Source organism: Lithobates pipiens, unplaced genomic scaffold (genome assembly GCF_037356315.1).
Source record: "Lithobates pipiens isolate NorthernLeopardFrog02 unplaced genomic scaffold, aLitPip1_a1.2 Scaffold_22, whole genome shotgun sequence".
Taxonomy (NCBI): domain Eukaryota; kingdom Metazoa; phylum Chordata; class Amphibia; order Anura; family Ranidae; genus Lithobates; species Lithobates pipiens.
This window is the reverse complement of record NW_027507784.1, coordinates 51,738,051-51,753,106: the sequence shown is the minus strand read 5'-3', so window position 1 is coordinate 51,753,106 and position 15,056 is coordinate 51,738,051. Positions and strand designations below refer to the sequence as shown.

At 40.2% G+C, this 15,056-nt stretch overlaps 1 protein-coding gene across 1 annotated transcript in view; it reads right to left on the bottom strand.

The window, feature by feature from the left end:
- KCNH7 (potassium voltage-gated channel subfamily H member 7) overlaps nucleotides 1-15,056 on the bottom strand; it is a 685,804-nt gene that overhangs the window by 178,963 nt on the left and 491,785 nt on the right. The window contains exon 9 of the mRNA XM_077447576.1: nucleotides 3,613-4,012. Coding sequence (XP_077303702.1) covers nucleotides 3,613-4,012 — 400 coding nt within the window. The remainder of the gene's footprint in view (nucleotides 1-3,612; nucleotides 4,013-15,056) is intronic.

The window sequence follows — 15,056 nt, the reverse complement described above, 5'->3', positions numbered from 1 at the left end:
GAGACTGCACTGTCCACTGTTAACAATTTTCTGTAAGGAAATGGCACTGAAAGTTCAGGAGCCAGCAGCCTTGAAAGTTGCAAACTGCAAGTGCTGGGGTAAATTTTTTTAACAAATAGCTTACTGGGAAATGTTTATTTTATTGTGTTCAATGTGTTTAGTTAAAGAGCAGTGAGGGTTTGGGGTTATGAGTAGAATGGTGGGCTGAATCATTCACTGGATTCCTATGTTGTTTTAGCCCTTGTACACACGGTCGGACCTTCCGACGGAAAATGTCTGATCGGACCGTGTTGTCGGGTAATCCGACCGTGTGTGGGCTTCATCTGACTTTTTCCATCGGAATGTCTGACCAACAAAGTTTGAGAGCTGGATATAAAAATTTTCCGACAACATGATCCGATCGGACTTTGATCGTTTGCAGAGAATTCCGTTCGGACAAAGTGCCACACATGCTCAGAACAAATTCCTAGACCAAAGCTATTGGCTACTAGCCTGAACGTAGTCCCATCGTAACTAAATAAGGTCATCACGTTATGAACAATCAGATTTTCCGACAACTTTGTCCAACCGTGTGTATGCAATACCAGTTTCAGAGAAGATCCGTCAGACAAAATCCGTCGGACAAAATCCGACGGATTTTGTTGTCGTAATGTACGACCGTGTGTACAAGGGCCTAGAGTTCCAATAATGTGATCTTCCTTTCAATTTATTGACTCTGCTTCCCCCCACTTTGGAGTGCTCTGACTCTTCCTATTACAATCTCCATAACGTACAAACATAAAAAAAAAAACATAGGTAAAGTGGGACCTTCTCATAATGGCTGCAGCGGGTGAACATGCCTGGGAACAGAAGTGCAAAGAGTTTTCTAATAATTTAGGAGGAAATAACAGCAAATGCAAAACAATGTTAAAGCTGAATTCTAGGAATTCAGCTGCTTTGTAAGAAGAGAAGGCATACTATGAGTTAAGTCCAAGAAACTGCATGACATCTCCTGGGCTTATCTCTATATTTACATCTGACAGTACTATTGCACTCCCGGGAAAATGGCTATCTCTATATTTCTGGGAGTCCAACATTGATGCGGCTGAAAAAGAGTCAATGCAGCTGCTATGCCTGTCCCTCCCCTTCCTGCCCTATCAAAGAAGCCTTTTTTATTATGTGAACTCATTCACAAAATACAAAGGCTTCTCTGAATAGGCAGCAGAGGGGTGGGGTGGGCATAGTTGCTCTGTATGCCTCTCTCTCCTCTCTCACAGCCCCAAGTGTCAGTGCATGCTCTGACAGAGCTACATATAAACAAGAGAGGTAAGTTCAGGAGATATCATGCACTTATTTGGCTTTAATTCATATTGTGCCAGCACTTTTTACAAAGCATCTGAATTCCTAGAATTCAGCTTTAAGAAATAAGGGTATTTTTTTAAACACACCTCCGTTTTCACCATCCCTCTTCCTTCTTATCAGTGCAATCACAGGCCTCAGATGCAGACAACTATACCTTTCCAATAACCTGGGCAGTGTTTATATTCTGTGATGGTAACAGAATATTTTATATATTCACATTTTGTAGACTCAACTTGTCCATCTACAGCACAGAACAAGTACAATGGATGGCCACTATTACCAGCACATACATGCCAAGCTGATACAGTTAAGTGGTATGTATCCACATGGGATGTGGTCATTCACTGAGTAAACAGGTATGGGTCAGTCCATAAAGCTAAAGTTTATGTTTTCTCTACCATTTTAGTTATGTTTCTTACCTGTGATGAAGTATGTCCCACATTGTACAGGATGTTGTATTCTGTATAAATCTTCACTGAAGGGCTGTTCTGTCCTCTTCCTGCTGCTGAACTTCTGGCACTGTGAGGGTTAACAGCTTCAGGTCTCCAGGCTCAGGTGCACTAAAGTTGATCCTATGAGGGCATGTCCACTTCAGTCCTCTCCTCTATTCATCTATTGAGAAAACTTCTACACTGCCTGTAACACAATCTTTAATTAAATGGAGAAGAGAATCCTGTGACTGATTAGATTCTCCCCATTTACAACTCATGTTACATGCAGTGTAATCAGTAAAGAATTTTTCTCAATGGAGGAGAGGGCAGAAGGGGAAGTGCAGCTAAGCCCAGAGATCTGAAGCTGTTAACCCCCACAGTGCCAGAAGTGCAGCAACTGGAAGAGGACAGAGCACCCCTTTAATGAAGAATGCTACAGAATCCAGCATCCTGTATGTTGTGAGACATACTTTATCACATGTAAGCAATTTAACTAAAGCTGTAGATAAAAAAATGTTTACCTAAACTTCATCTTAAAGAGCCTTTTTCAGGTAGCTAAACCTATGCTTCCAGGGATCAGCTGGTTTGACTCTGCACCTTCTTCTCTTACTCATTTTGATGGGCTCTATTGCACCCCATCTGCCTCTTCAGAATCCAGGTGCATGTACCAGCATTCCAATTACACCTCCAGGCATCTTGTGCACCTGGAGCAGTATGGCCAAACACATTGACACTTCAACAATGTTGCAAAAGTCCTAAATGGTCTGGCTTCCTTTTTAATGGTAATTTATTTTAGTCTCATTTTGTATGTTGTAAGATTTGTTAGTTTGTAGGTGACATTTCTCGTTGTTTTTAGGCAGATTATTTCTATGACCTTACTTGTCCTGACCTTGCTTGAACTCCTTCATTACTTGTCTGTGCCTGTTTCTGGTTACGATGTCCCTGACTACAGTTCTATTGCATCCTTTTGACACTGCCGTAGCTACCTTGGACCCCTGCTATTTTATAATGGATCTGGCATGGTTAACCAATCTCATCCAGTACCTGGCTTGTTGGTTCACCTAATATCTATAGGCTGCCACTGTAGGGGCTATGAACACCCTATTCCAGTTCTATATTCCACTGCAAAAGTCACCCAAGTACCAGTTCAGACACATAAAAAAGCAGAATACTTACGCCCTGTACACACAATAGGATTTTCCGACAACAAAACCATGGATTGTTTTCCGAAGGATGTTGGCTCAAACTTGTCTTGCATACGAACGTCAAGAACGTGGTGGCGTACAACACTTATGGTGAGCTGAGAAAAATTAAGTTCAATAGCGAGTGCGGCTCTTCTGCTTGATTCCGAGCATGTATGGACTTTTGTCTGTCAGACTTATGTACACACGCTCAGAATTTCCGACAACAAGTTCTGTTGTCGGAAAATTTGAGAACCTGCTCTCAAACATTTGTTGGTGGAAATTTCCGACAACAAATGTTCTATGGAGCATAAACACGGTCAAACTTTCCGACAACAAGCTCACATCCAACATTTGTTGTCATAAAATCCTATCATGTGTACAGGGCATTCAGAGTGGTGCATAATTAGTAATAGAGTCCGAACTAGTGTTTGTACCTTACAATTAGTGAGCCTGAAATCTGTCATTATATTTATGTATTTGAGAAGTAGGGCAAAAGGAGTGCTATATGGAGGTTGTATAAAATTGCAATCAGTATTTACATCTTGCATTTGTATTTTGCAAAGACATTTTATTTAGTGACCGATTCTTCTCCGGCAAGGGCTTACTAAATCAATAAATAAATGTTTACTTTAACTCTCAGAGTAGATTTTACTTACAGCCAATCAACATAACACAAATGGAGAAGATTTTTTCCGAGTTGGTATTGGGAGACACATTTCCAAAGCCTACGCTTGTCAGACTGCTGAAGGTAAAATAAAGTGCTGTGACATATTTATCCTTGATAGATGGTCCCGAGCTGGGGTCACTATAATTATACGGTTTCTTTATTTGATCACCCAGGGCATCCAGCCAGCTAATTTTGTGAATTAGGTAAGGTCGTTCCACATTGCCGATTGCATACCAGATGCAGGCAAGCCAGTGAGCGATTAATGCAAAAATACACATTAGCAGCATAAGGACAGCAGCACCGTATTCTGAGTATCTGTCCAGCTTTCTGGCTACTCTGACCAAGCGAAGTAGCCGTGCAGTCTTCAAAAGTCCGATGAGAGTGGTAGTCTGCAAATAAAAATAAAAATATTATTAAACTGTGAACATGGTGCGGTAGAATAAAGGCCAAGGTCCACCAAGTTAAAGTCCATCTGCAGGGACATAAAAAAAACTACCCTTGCAGTCTAGGATGATCCACATGCTCATTTCAGACTAGACATAGAGTAATAAGAAGTAATACTTACCAAACACTGTGCTCTGGCAGGCTTCTTCCACTCTAAGGTATTTCCAACCTTGATTGCATAGTAGGTCTGCTTTCTCCACATACAATACAAGGCTAAAGCCTAGTACACACTAGTATGTTTTTTTTTTTTTTGTTTAGCCCACAGTTTAGGAGGAGCCGCTGTACTAACTATCCAACGTTAGTACAGAAATCTCCCCTGCTGTTCTATTGTGTTCTGACAGGGGGCCGTCTGCCAGAACACTCTGGACAGTACTCTCAGCCATTGGCTGAGAACACTGATTGGGAGCCAATCTGCAGAACTTTTTTGACAGAAGCCAGCCGAACAACAGTACATAGTACTGGTTTCTTTTGAACCAGCTGATGCTGCACGACATTCGGCTGGTGTGTACTAGGCTTAAAAACCCTGTTACACCACTTGTACCTACAGGTAAGCCTATAATAACGCTTACCTGTAGGTACTGTAAATATCTCCTAAACCTGCATGGTGTTCTAATGAGGAAAGGTACAGGGTCTGCATCATTTAGAAATAATAAACTCTTTGGGAGTATCTCACCAAAAATAAAAATTTTGTTGCAGAGGATGTCTAAAATCTGACTTGTATCTTAGAGCAGACTTCTGGGAAAATCAGTGAGCCAATCACACAAGCATAAAATGACATTGCTGGGTAAGTTCTGTGTACACCAACTGCGTACAGAAGACATCCAGCTTACCCTATTGCATTGAATTTTACAGAAAACAAGTGCTGCAGATTGAAAAGGAAAGGTAATTTTTAATGCCAAGGGCCCACCTACCATCCGGGAGCCTTAGACTTAGACCTTTGATTAAGAACCATGGGCTGTGAATTTTGAAGCCCCCCCATCCCCCCAAAAAATATCTGTTAGAGCAGGGCCCACTAACAGGCCAGGTTTGCAAGATAATTGAAATCCATCACAGGTGATATAATTTTCTGCTCAGTGATTGCAGTATTCTAGTCTGCATCTCCCCAAGGTAATACATAATACCTGGCCTGTTAGTGGGCCCTGAGGACAGGGTTGATGACCACTGTGTTAGAGGTATACTGCTGCCTCTTTGCCTATTGGAGGGATTTACCCTCAGTTCATGTGTGGACACCAGGACAGTAAATGAATGGAATCTCTCCAATGAGGACACATATATACTGTACATAGAGTTTGCTCTTTGGAAGTGCAGCAGTACAGAAGTGCATAGTGTAAACAGCAGTAGCTGGATAGAGTAAGTTTAAATTATTTCTAATTTCCTTACAGTATTTCTAATTGCTTTTCTTAACTTGTTTATTTTTTTAACTTTGGTATTGTGGCTGTGTTGCTATTGGTGATTATTTACTAAGTACTGGAGTAATTGTTTTTATGCTGCAAATAGACTGCGCATTTCACAAATGCAGTTGCACTTTTTTTTTTCTCAGTAAATGTAAATTTGCTAAAGCATCACTTTGTAAAGAATATCCGGGTGCAAAAAAAATAAAAATAAAATTTGCTTACACATGATTGGATGATGGAAATCAGCAATGCTTTACTGTACCTCATTCACTAAGTTCTGGTGGAAATGAGTGCAACTACAGCTGCAAAGTGCGCAATCTATTTGCCTTTATTAAATCTATCATGATGTCTAGTTACCACAGAGCTAGGGCTTATTTAATTACTGTAGACAAGCTGCCCAAGTCTTTTAAAGTGGTTGTAAACCATTACATATACCAAGTGAAGTGATGGACTCAGGGTATACACAGAGATGAAACAAATCCTCCTACATAAGTTGTACCTGATTATCTGCAACCTCCTCTTCTCTACGACAGTTCAAAGTCCAGAATTTATAAAGCTATGCTAAGATTTCAGAAAGCCGGGGGGGAGGGGCTGAAATTACACTCTGAAGAGCTCAGTGAGGTTAGCTCTGAGAGCTGATTGGAGGGAAGGGACACAACACCTTCACACAGCACACAGGAACAGAGCTGAGACTGTCCATCACAAGCTGTGTGCTGGAAAACCACCCCTGTCACCAGGAAAACCTGTCAGAAGTATTTCATGTAGATAGCAGAGGAATGAAGCACCAGACAGAAATTGCACTTATGCCACGTACATACGACTGGACTTTCTGGCAGAAAAGGTTAGATGGAATCATTCTATCAGATATTCCGATCATGTGTGGACTTCACCACACTTTTTTCTTAAAAAATTCAGACAGACCTAAAAATAGAACATGCTTTAAATCTTTCTGACGGAATCAATTTCTATCGGGAAAACCGTTCGTCTGTATGCTGCTCCGACGGACCAAATACAACGCAAGGGCAGCTATTGGCTACTGGCTATTGAACTTCCTTTTCTAATCCCATTGTACGTCATCGCGTTCGAAATGAACGGACTTTGGTGTGATCATGTGTCGGCAAGTCAGTTTCGATCGGAACTCTATCGGGAAGACCGTCGGAGTTTATTTTGATGGAAAGTCCAGTCGTGTGTACGCGGCATTAGTGCTCTTAATTGAGATAAGTATTCACTATATAGAGATACGCTTTGTACAGTTTAATGCCTGAAAGATAAATGATTTTTCTAATTATTTTTTTAATGCTGGAACTGCAAAAAAATGGTTTTGACAGTTTGAACCCAGACTTGCTATATGAACTCCCACTACCTATTCAAAAATAATGTTGACGATAGAAAGGCTGCTATGAACACAAAAATAATATCACAAACTATATGTATACATCCTTTATACTAATATCAATTTCACATTTATCTATATTAACCAGCTAAATTCTTTGGGCATGTCTCATATGCCCAGGCGCTGAAAGGGTCAAAACAAGCTCACAACTGTGAGTTTGTTTTTCCCTTTCTTAGTAGGCTCCCAACTTTTAGGTAAAAGTAATCGTGCGGCCACCCAGTCACTTTTACTACCAGATGTCTCCTCTGTGGTTCCCAGGCTCTCATAATGCTCATGGGAGCCAGGGACTACAACAGTGCCAGGATGATAGGTGGGAGAACAGCAAAGAATATCCTTTCTTCAATAACCTTTGTGAAGTTCGAACCCAGAAGCTATCAGCTAAAAGCACTTCCGTGTTCAGAGCTGTCAAAAATGTTGAAGTAAATGTAGCCGAGAACAAACTACAGCACCTGATTTTGCAGACTTGTCTCCTGCTGTCCCAGACTGTTCTGTATTCCCCTAATATTGGACTTGGGTTACTGACATCACATTCCTGAGCCTAAACAAAAGCATTGTGTGAGCTGTAGTTTTCTGAATAGACATTGCTAATCTTCAGAACCAACCATGGTCTGCACATCCCAGCAAGCCATCTGCTCCAGGGGAGAATTTTGGGAGAGACTATAAAGGAATCTGCTGACCAGGCCCACGCTCTCTTGCTTGCTGGATCCCATTGCGTGAGCACCGCTGTGTGAAGGGATCACAGCCTACCACGTGATACACAGCTTACAGCTCCATTCCTAGAGAGACCAGGCATCGCCGGCTTCCTGAAGGACAGTCTGCCGCAGCGCTGAACACTGTGGAACCAACCGGTTCACTGAGCCAGCAGACCGATCGCCATCTCTGCCCATCTGCAGCAAGGAGAATCTTTTGATTGTCCCCCCACCGGTGAGGGTGCCTTTGCCCACATATTCTATTGCCTTTCATACATATCACACTCTGAACACTGAGCACAGACAACTTATACTTGGATTACACAGAGGATTGCTATAAGACAGAATCAGCTATCTTGCCTTGTTCATCAGCACTTTACCACATTATGGAATTCCTGTTTATGAGCTCCAACGTCCTGGTGAAGATAGTGCCAGGCCTTGCTTTTAGAACATCCTTGTTATTGCTCTTAAAGGATACAGGTTATTGATATCTATATTATTTTATCTCTCATTGGGTTTAAAGGTACTATAGGCCGACCTGGGGTTCCCCTTTAGCAGTAGCATAGCTCCCAACTGTCCCCGATTTCGAGGGACCGTCCCTGATTTCGAGCAATGTCCCTCTGTCCCTCATTCCTCCTCATTTGTCCCTCATTTTGGTCTGATCTATATAGATGTATATAAAATGTACTTTTTATCTATCAAAAAGTGTTTTCCAGCACTAAACCTTTCATCTGATTTCTAAATTGCTGCATTTGTAAATTCCAAAAGCCAATATAAAGGAATAGTAGTGGTAAAAAAAAGCACTTGTTGGTTTAACAAATCTTATTTTTTTGTACAATTATCCTTTAAGGGGGCGTGGCCAGGGGTGTGTCCTATGCCTGCATACTTTTGCCGATAGGTGTCCCTTGTTCGCATTTCAAAAAGTTGGGAGGTATGCAGTAGTAATGCCCACAGCAATCAATAGCTTTCTTGAGGAACTTATCTATTACTGTTTTGTTACTGTACACGTTGGTATGATTTACTTGTTGTTGCTAATTGTTAATCTACTGCTTTAAAAATTGTTTTAGTCAAGTCTTGGCTGACTGATATAATTTTAAGTCTCTTCTCTTGACTAAAGTAAATCTCAGAGAGCTATACCCATTTGAACTGTGTCTGTGTGTCATTTATTGCGCTATACCACTAACCACCTTGCTAGGTGTGCCAGAGGGACGGAGAGGATTTTGGGGTTTGGAGGGCAGAGTAACGGACTGAACAAACTATCTACCCTATGGGGGTAGCGCTACATAAAGTCTTTTTTTTAAAAACAATAAACATGTTATACTTACCTGATCTATGCAGTTGGTTTTGCACAGGGAAGCCTGAATTCTCCTCTTTTCGGGTCCCTCTTTGCTGCTCCTGACCCCTCCCTCCTGTCAAGTGCCCCCAGCAAACAGCTTGCTATGAGGCATCCGAGCCGAGCTGCAGCACTGTGTGTCCATTCAGACAAGGAGCTGCTGTTCAGCCCCACCCCTCTCTACCCTAATTGGCTAACTGACTTGATTGACAGCCACGGGAGCCAATGGTGCCACTGCTGTGTCTCAGTCAATCAGGACAGAGAGTTCTGGACGGTCAAGGGATTCGCTGGACGGAGAGGGGGCTCAGGTAAGTATAGAGGGTACTGGGGTGGCTGCTACACACTGAAGGCTTTTTATCATAATGCATAGAATACCTTTACAGCTCCTTTAAATATAATAAAATAAAAAACATGTAGAAGCACCCTTTTCGCGCTGTGTACAAACAAAAAAATGCAAATGTGCACGTAGGGCATGCGTGTGTATGTAAAGAATGATTGTGCACAACATATTGGGTATTGCTGAGCACACTGGAGTGAGAGAAACAATTATAGGTTCCTCATGTATGGTTAACTCTAAGCTGATGAGCTGTAAGAACATTTAAAGCGTGGTCTATTGATCATTTTCAGTATTGTAATTTTTGGCAATTTCACAGGTGCATAGAGATTTGAGGCTAGGCATATCTGGTATCTTTTTACTCAACACAACTTTTGTCTTTAATTTTGAACACAAATTGGGGATTACAGTATATTGTGTTTTTGTGCACTAAAATGTATTTTAGTATATTTGTTGAGAATAAATATAGATTAGGATAAACAAGAAACAACAAAATATTGTGACTTTAAAGGTGCTGAACCTCCTCCTAGAATGATAAATCTTGCAACGTTATATTAAAATTTCATTGTATTATAAATTTTATATTCATTAATGTCAGGCTCACAGCTGATTCAGCTGAGCACTGACACCCTAGGGAGGCAGTTTTTGCATGAATTCCACACAATTTAAGGGTGGAATGATTGCACACGTGGGTCATTATTTGGAGGTACTTTCAATGATGGCAGTTGTATCCAGCTCAGATTTGGTGAATAGTGCGGACGGTTTAGCTATAACATCCTTTCTATGGGAGATGAGGTATAAAGATTGTGTTTAAGCTTGACTAGATGATATGGGATATGCAGGTTTTCTGGGAATGAAAATGAGTATTGTTCCTTCTATGCTATTCCAGATCTGATACTGTGCACTATATCCCGGATTTTGGAATCTGCAACCTTTTCCGTTCATGGATTTGAACAGAGAGTTTTTTTCTAGGTATGTTTTATATGATGGAGAATATATGGTTAAACTATGCTTTGAGTGGAGGATATGTTATAGCTATGTGTCATCTATCTTTCCCCTTCTTTTATGTTAATTCTGATTTTATTTCAAGTTATTGTAGAACATTACACATATTTAAACAAATTCCGAACTTACATACATAATAAATACATATCTTAACTACTTTAACACCGATAAAAAAAAAAAAAAAGGGGGGGAAAGAAAAAGAAGAAGAAGAAAAAAGAAAAAAAAAAACACAAAAAAAGTGAAACAAGGGGGCCCCCACCCCCCTTTCCCTCCCCTCCCTCCCTCCCCTCCCTCCCTCCCCTCCATCCCTTCCCCTTTTCTCTCCTCCAGCATAGTCTTTCCTACCATTTCTTTCCTCCTTCTACCTTCAGCTTTTTACCAATTTCCTATACTGCCTCCATGGGTTCCAAACCAGGAGGCATCTTTCGTACGTATCTAATTCTTGTGCTATAAATCTCCATCCTCTCTATATTATCCATTTCTAAGGCCCATTCGTTTATCGTAGGGGACTGAGTTGATTGCCAGTGACGCGGTATCACAGTTCTTGCTGCAATCAACCAGTGCCCAAGAAGCTTCTTTTTAATGTTCTTATATGTTCCTGGTAACATAGAGAGAAGGGTAATTTGCGGCGTATTTGGGATTATCTCCCCAGTAACTAGTGTGTATAATTGCATAACCTTTTCCCAGAAACAAAACATTAGGGGACATTTCCACCAAATATGGAGCAAAGAGCCCCTCTCTGTATGGCACCGCCAGCATATATCTGGTTTTTCTGGGTATATACGGTGTAGTGTCACTGGGCTCCAGTACCATCTTGAGAGCAACTTGTAGTTTGTCTCTTGTGCTTTAGTTGTCTGTGATAAGCAGTGGGATAGCTTAAATGCCTTCTCCCATTCCCCAACCTCAATTTGAACATTGATCTCATTAACCCATTTATTTATATATTCCGGGGGCTCCGGATGATTTTTAATTATAAACATCTTGTAAAGCGCTGATAGAACGTGTTTTGGTTTTTGATCTTGTGTCAGAAGAATTTCAAGTTGTGTTAAATCTCTACCCGGGGATTTACTCGAATGAATAGAAGAAAAAAACAACAGTAACTGCCGGTGTTCGAGCGTTTGCACGAAAGATGGTCGCTGTATAGGGAATAGGTTTAGTAAAGACCGAACTGTTCCCTGGCATAAAATATTGCTCAGTCTATAATGAGATTCCCTATTCCATGTAAGAAAACTTGTCCTATTTAATGCCGGGGGAAAAAAAGGGTTGCCAAATAGGGGTGTCATAGGTCCTTCATACAAAGAAAGTTTCAATTGTATAACTGTTTTAACCCATATATTCAGCAGATGGGATGTAAGAGAGGGCATATTCTCTAATAATTCTCGATGTAGCTTGCTACCAGATAAATCTACCCATGGCAACACCTTTAAATCTAATTGGTTCAAATCTTGTTCTAATTTTACACACTGTTTAGTTTCCGAACAGAAAAACCAATCCACCAGTCTAGTCAAGACTGCCGAAACATAGTAATAATACAAGTCAGGTGCACCCGCACCTCCTTTTGTTTTTGGTAATGATAATAATTTCTTTCGTAGTCTTGGTTTTTTATGGCCCCAGATAAATTTTGTAAAGGCCGATTGTAAAGTAGAAAAAAATGATCTGGGGACACAGACAGGAATAGTTTGAAAAAAATACAAAAATCTCAGTATTATATCCATTTTTAATATATTGATCCTCCCAAACCATGAATGTTGCTTAACATCGTATTTTTTTAAGTCTTGTAGAGTACGTTGCAGGAGAGGTACGTAATTCCCCTTCTTTTAGTACCTTTTTGTTAAATGTAGGATTGATCAACTTGAATTGCCAATCCCTATATATTGGACCTTTATTTAGCTTTTGGGATAAGCCCTTCCATTCGACACCAGGTCCTCTTGACACAGACAGATGCCAGGTCCACATTATAGTGCTCTGTCAGGAATGTGTAATGCCCCTAGGGGGCTTCCCAAAGTCAATACATATCAGATGTAATTATTTTTGACTACTGTATGATAACTATTGTGATATCAATTGCTTATGAATTTTGGAACATTTGTAACTGTATATTGTTTCTATCTTTTTGTTTTTTTTACAGCAACTCTACTACATTCATTCCTATCCAAAGAAATCCCTGAAGAAGCCGACAAGGCGAAACATGTCAGTTTGTGCATCTCATAAAAAATAATTGTTTGCCATGGTTATCTATGACTGCATAAATTTATTTATCTATAGAGAAAAATACTATACTTTGGAGAGGGGGAAGTTTGACAAATCTATTAGTTACGCTGTATAAACTTTGTCATTTTCAATATGCCTATTACATATTTACAATTTTAACAATTTATAATAAAATTTAATTTTAATATCAAGTTGCAAGATTAGTTATTCTAGGAGGAGGTTTCAGCACCTATAAAGTCCCAATATTTTGTTGTTTCTTGTTGTGCATCCTTACTCTGGGATGTGGTGCTGACTCTCAACTGAGTACATTATTATATAGAAAAATAAATATAGATTAGCTAAACCATTACAAAACAATTAAACTGCCACCTTATGAATTATATAGGTCTTCTGCATTCAAAAAATAATTATAATTGTATGGATTTTAAGTAAATTTGTAGCCAAAAATGCAGATTTTTAACATTTGTACAAAAAAAGAAAAAGAAAAATTGCAGCAGAAGCAATATGGGTTACAATGTAAAAAATATAATATATATAATAATACAACAATTGAAAAACACAAAAAATAACTGAGGGTCCCATTCAGCAGCCTTTCTGGCATTAGTTTGAGCTGCCATGTTGACAGTCCAGGCAATAAATCTGTGCCCCTACTGTCTTCATAGCACACAAAGGACTCTTGGTAATAAGATCTGACAGGCAGTGAGAATTCTCTATTCCTACAGCTTCAGAGGGAAAGCCTTCTTCTAAAATGCTTTCACAAGAAAGAATAGTATTTTTAATTACAACTTCTCAGGTTTTTCTATTTTTTTTCATGACAAGCTAAATGCTGTAGTCTGCATATTTAGTACGCATATTGCTATTCAACTGAAATGAGTTCTCCTGCTGTTTTCATATGTCCTAATTCATATCAAGTTAAAGACGGCGGAACATAGCTGTGCAGAGGGGTTGCACAGAGCCATGTATTCAGAGCCTGATTATCAGGTAACACATGAAACGGGTGCAGATTACAATGTGTGTCCTCCTAGACAAGCAATTACAGAAGGATAACCTTTCTGAAAGCCATTATGGGGAGGAAGTCGTGGACTGAGGGTAAATTGGAAGAACATTAAACAGAAAAGGATTGTATTTTTATTTAAAAGAAAAGGAGCTCATTTACTCTAACCAACAAATGGCCATCTTTTACATACAGAAAACCAAAGCAATACTCAGTGGCACTGATGAATTCCAATTACATGGCACCCTAAGTTACATTTGTTGTGCTTTCCCAATATCCATAGATCTATGGGCAGTGGCATTGCTATGGGGGTTGCGGCAGGAACCTGGGTGACACCCGCCAGAGGGGTGACATCCGCTGCATTATCTCCGCTGCTCACTAACAAATAGACCACCATAAATCTATCCCATAGTTTGTAGACACTATAACTTTTGCGGAAACCAATCAATATACGCTTATTAGGATTTTTTTTACCAAAAACATGTAGCACAATACATATTGGCCTAAACTGATGAAGAAATTAGATTTTTACATTTTTTTTCAAAATTGTTGGTCTTTTTTGTTTATAGCGCAAAAAACAAAAACCGTAGAGGTGATCAAATACCACTAAAAGAAAGCTCTATTTGTGGGAAAAAAGGACATCAATTTAATTTGGGTACAGTGTCCCACGACCACGCAACTGTCAGGTAAAGTAACGTAGTGCCATATTGCACAAAATGGCCTGGTCATGAAGGGGGAATTGCAGGCATCTGGTGTCTAGTCTAAGCCTGCATTTACACCTGAGTGTAGCATTTTCAAGCAGAAAATCGTGCGAATTTACCGCGATTTTGTTGCATTTTTTACCGCGATTTCGCTGCGTTTTTTACGCCCTTTTGCCACGATTTTATGCAGGGCAAAAGGTCACCAATGTAAAAAAGAAGAAAAACACCCAAATCTGCTCGATTCGAGCGACAAAAAAGGGTCCAGGACTTGTTTGAGCTTCAGGCGTTCGGCTTCAGGCGACATGGAGTGGAGATGTGAACCATCTCCATTGAGAATAATAGATTTTTTCCCCTCTAGCGTTTTGTAGCTTCAGGCTTCAAGCTACAAAACGCTCAGGAGTGAATGCAGCCTTAGTGTTCTTTCACATGGGCTTTATCTGTGTATGGACTCCGCTTTGCTCAGCAGGAATTGATCCGGTGACCCCCGCTGAGCAGGCGGAAGACAGGTCCGTTTCCGCTCAATGGACCTGTCAAAGCCCTGCTGTCCTCTATGGAGATTCTCAGATTCTCCAGATGGACAGAAAATAGGGTTTCCATCCATCTGGATTTCATGGACAGGATTGGATTGTATATCGCCGCTCCATAGGGTTGAATGCAGCGTCCGATCAAGTCCGCCTTAAAAAATGACCAGCAGACCTGATCGGGAAGACCGTGTGAAAGGGGCCTTAGGGAGAAGTTTTACTTTTAACATGATAAAATGGAGTACAGGTTCACTTTTTTGATGTCATTAGAAAAGTGTAAAAATTCAGTGGAGCATCTTTTGTGTAATGAGATGTGCCAAAACATTGAAACACATACTACATGCAACACTTTAGGAGAGCAGCTTGAAGTTAGTCACACTGAACTGGACTTGTCTGGAGATTCAAGAAGCTTCC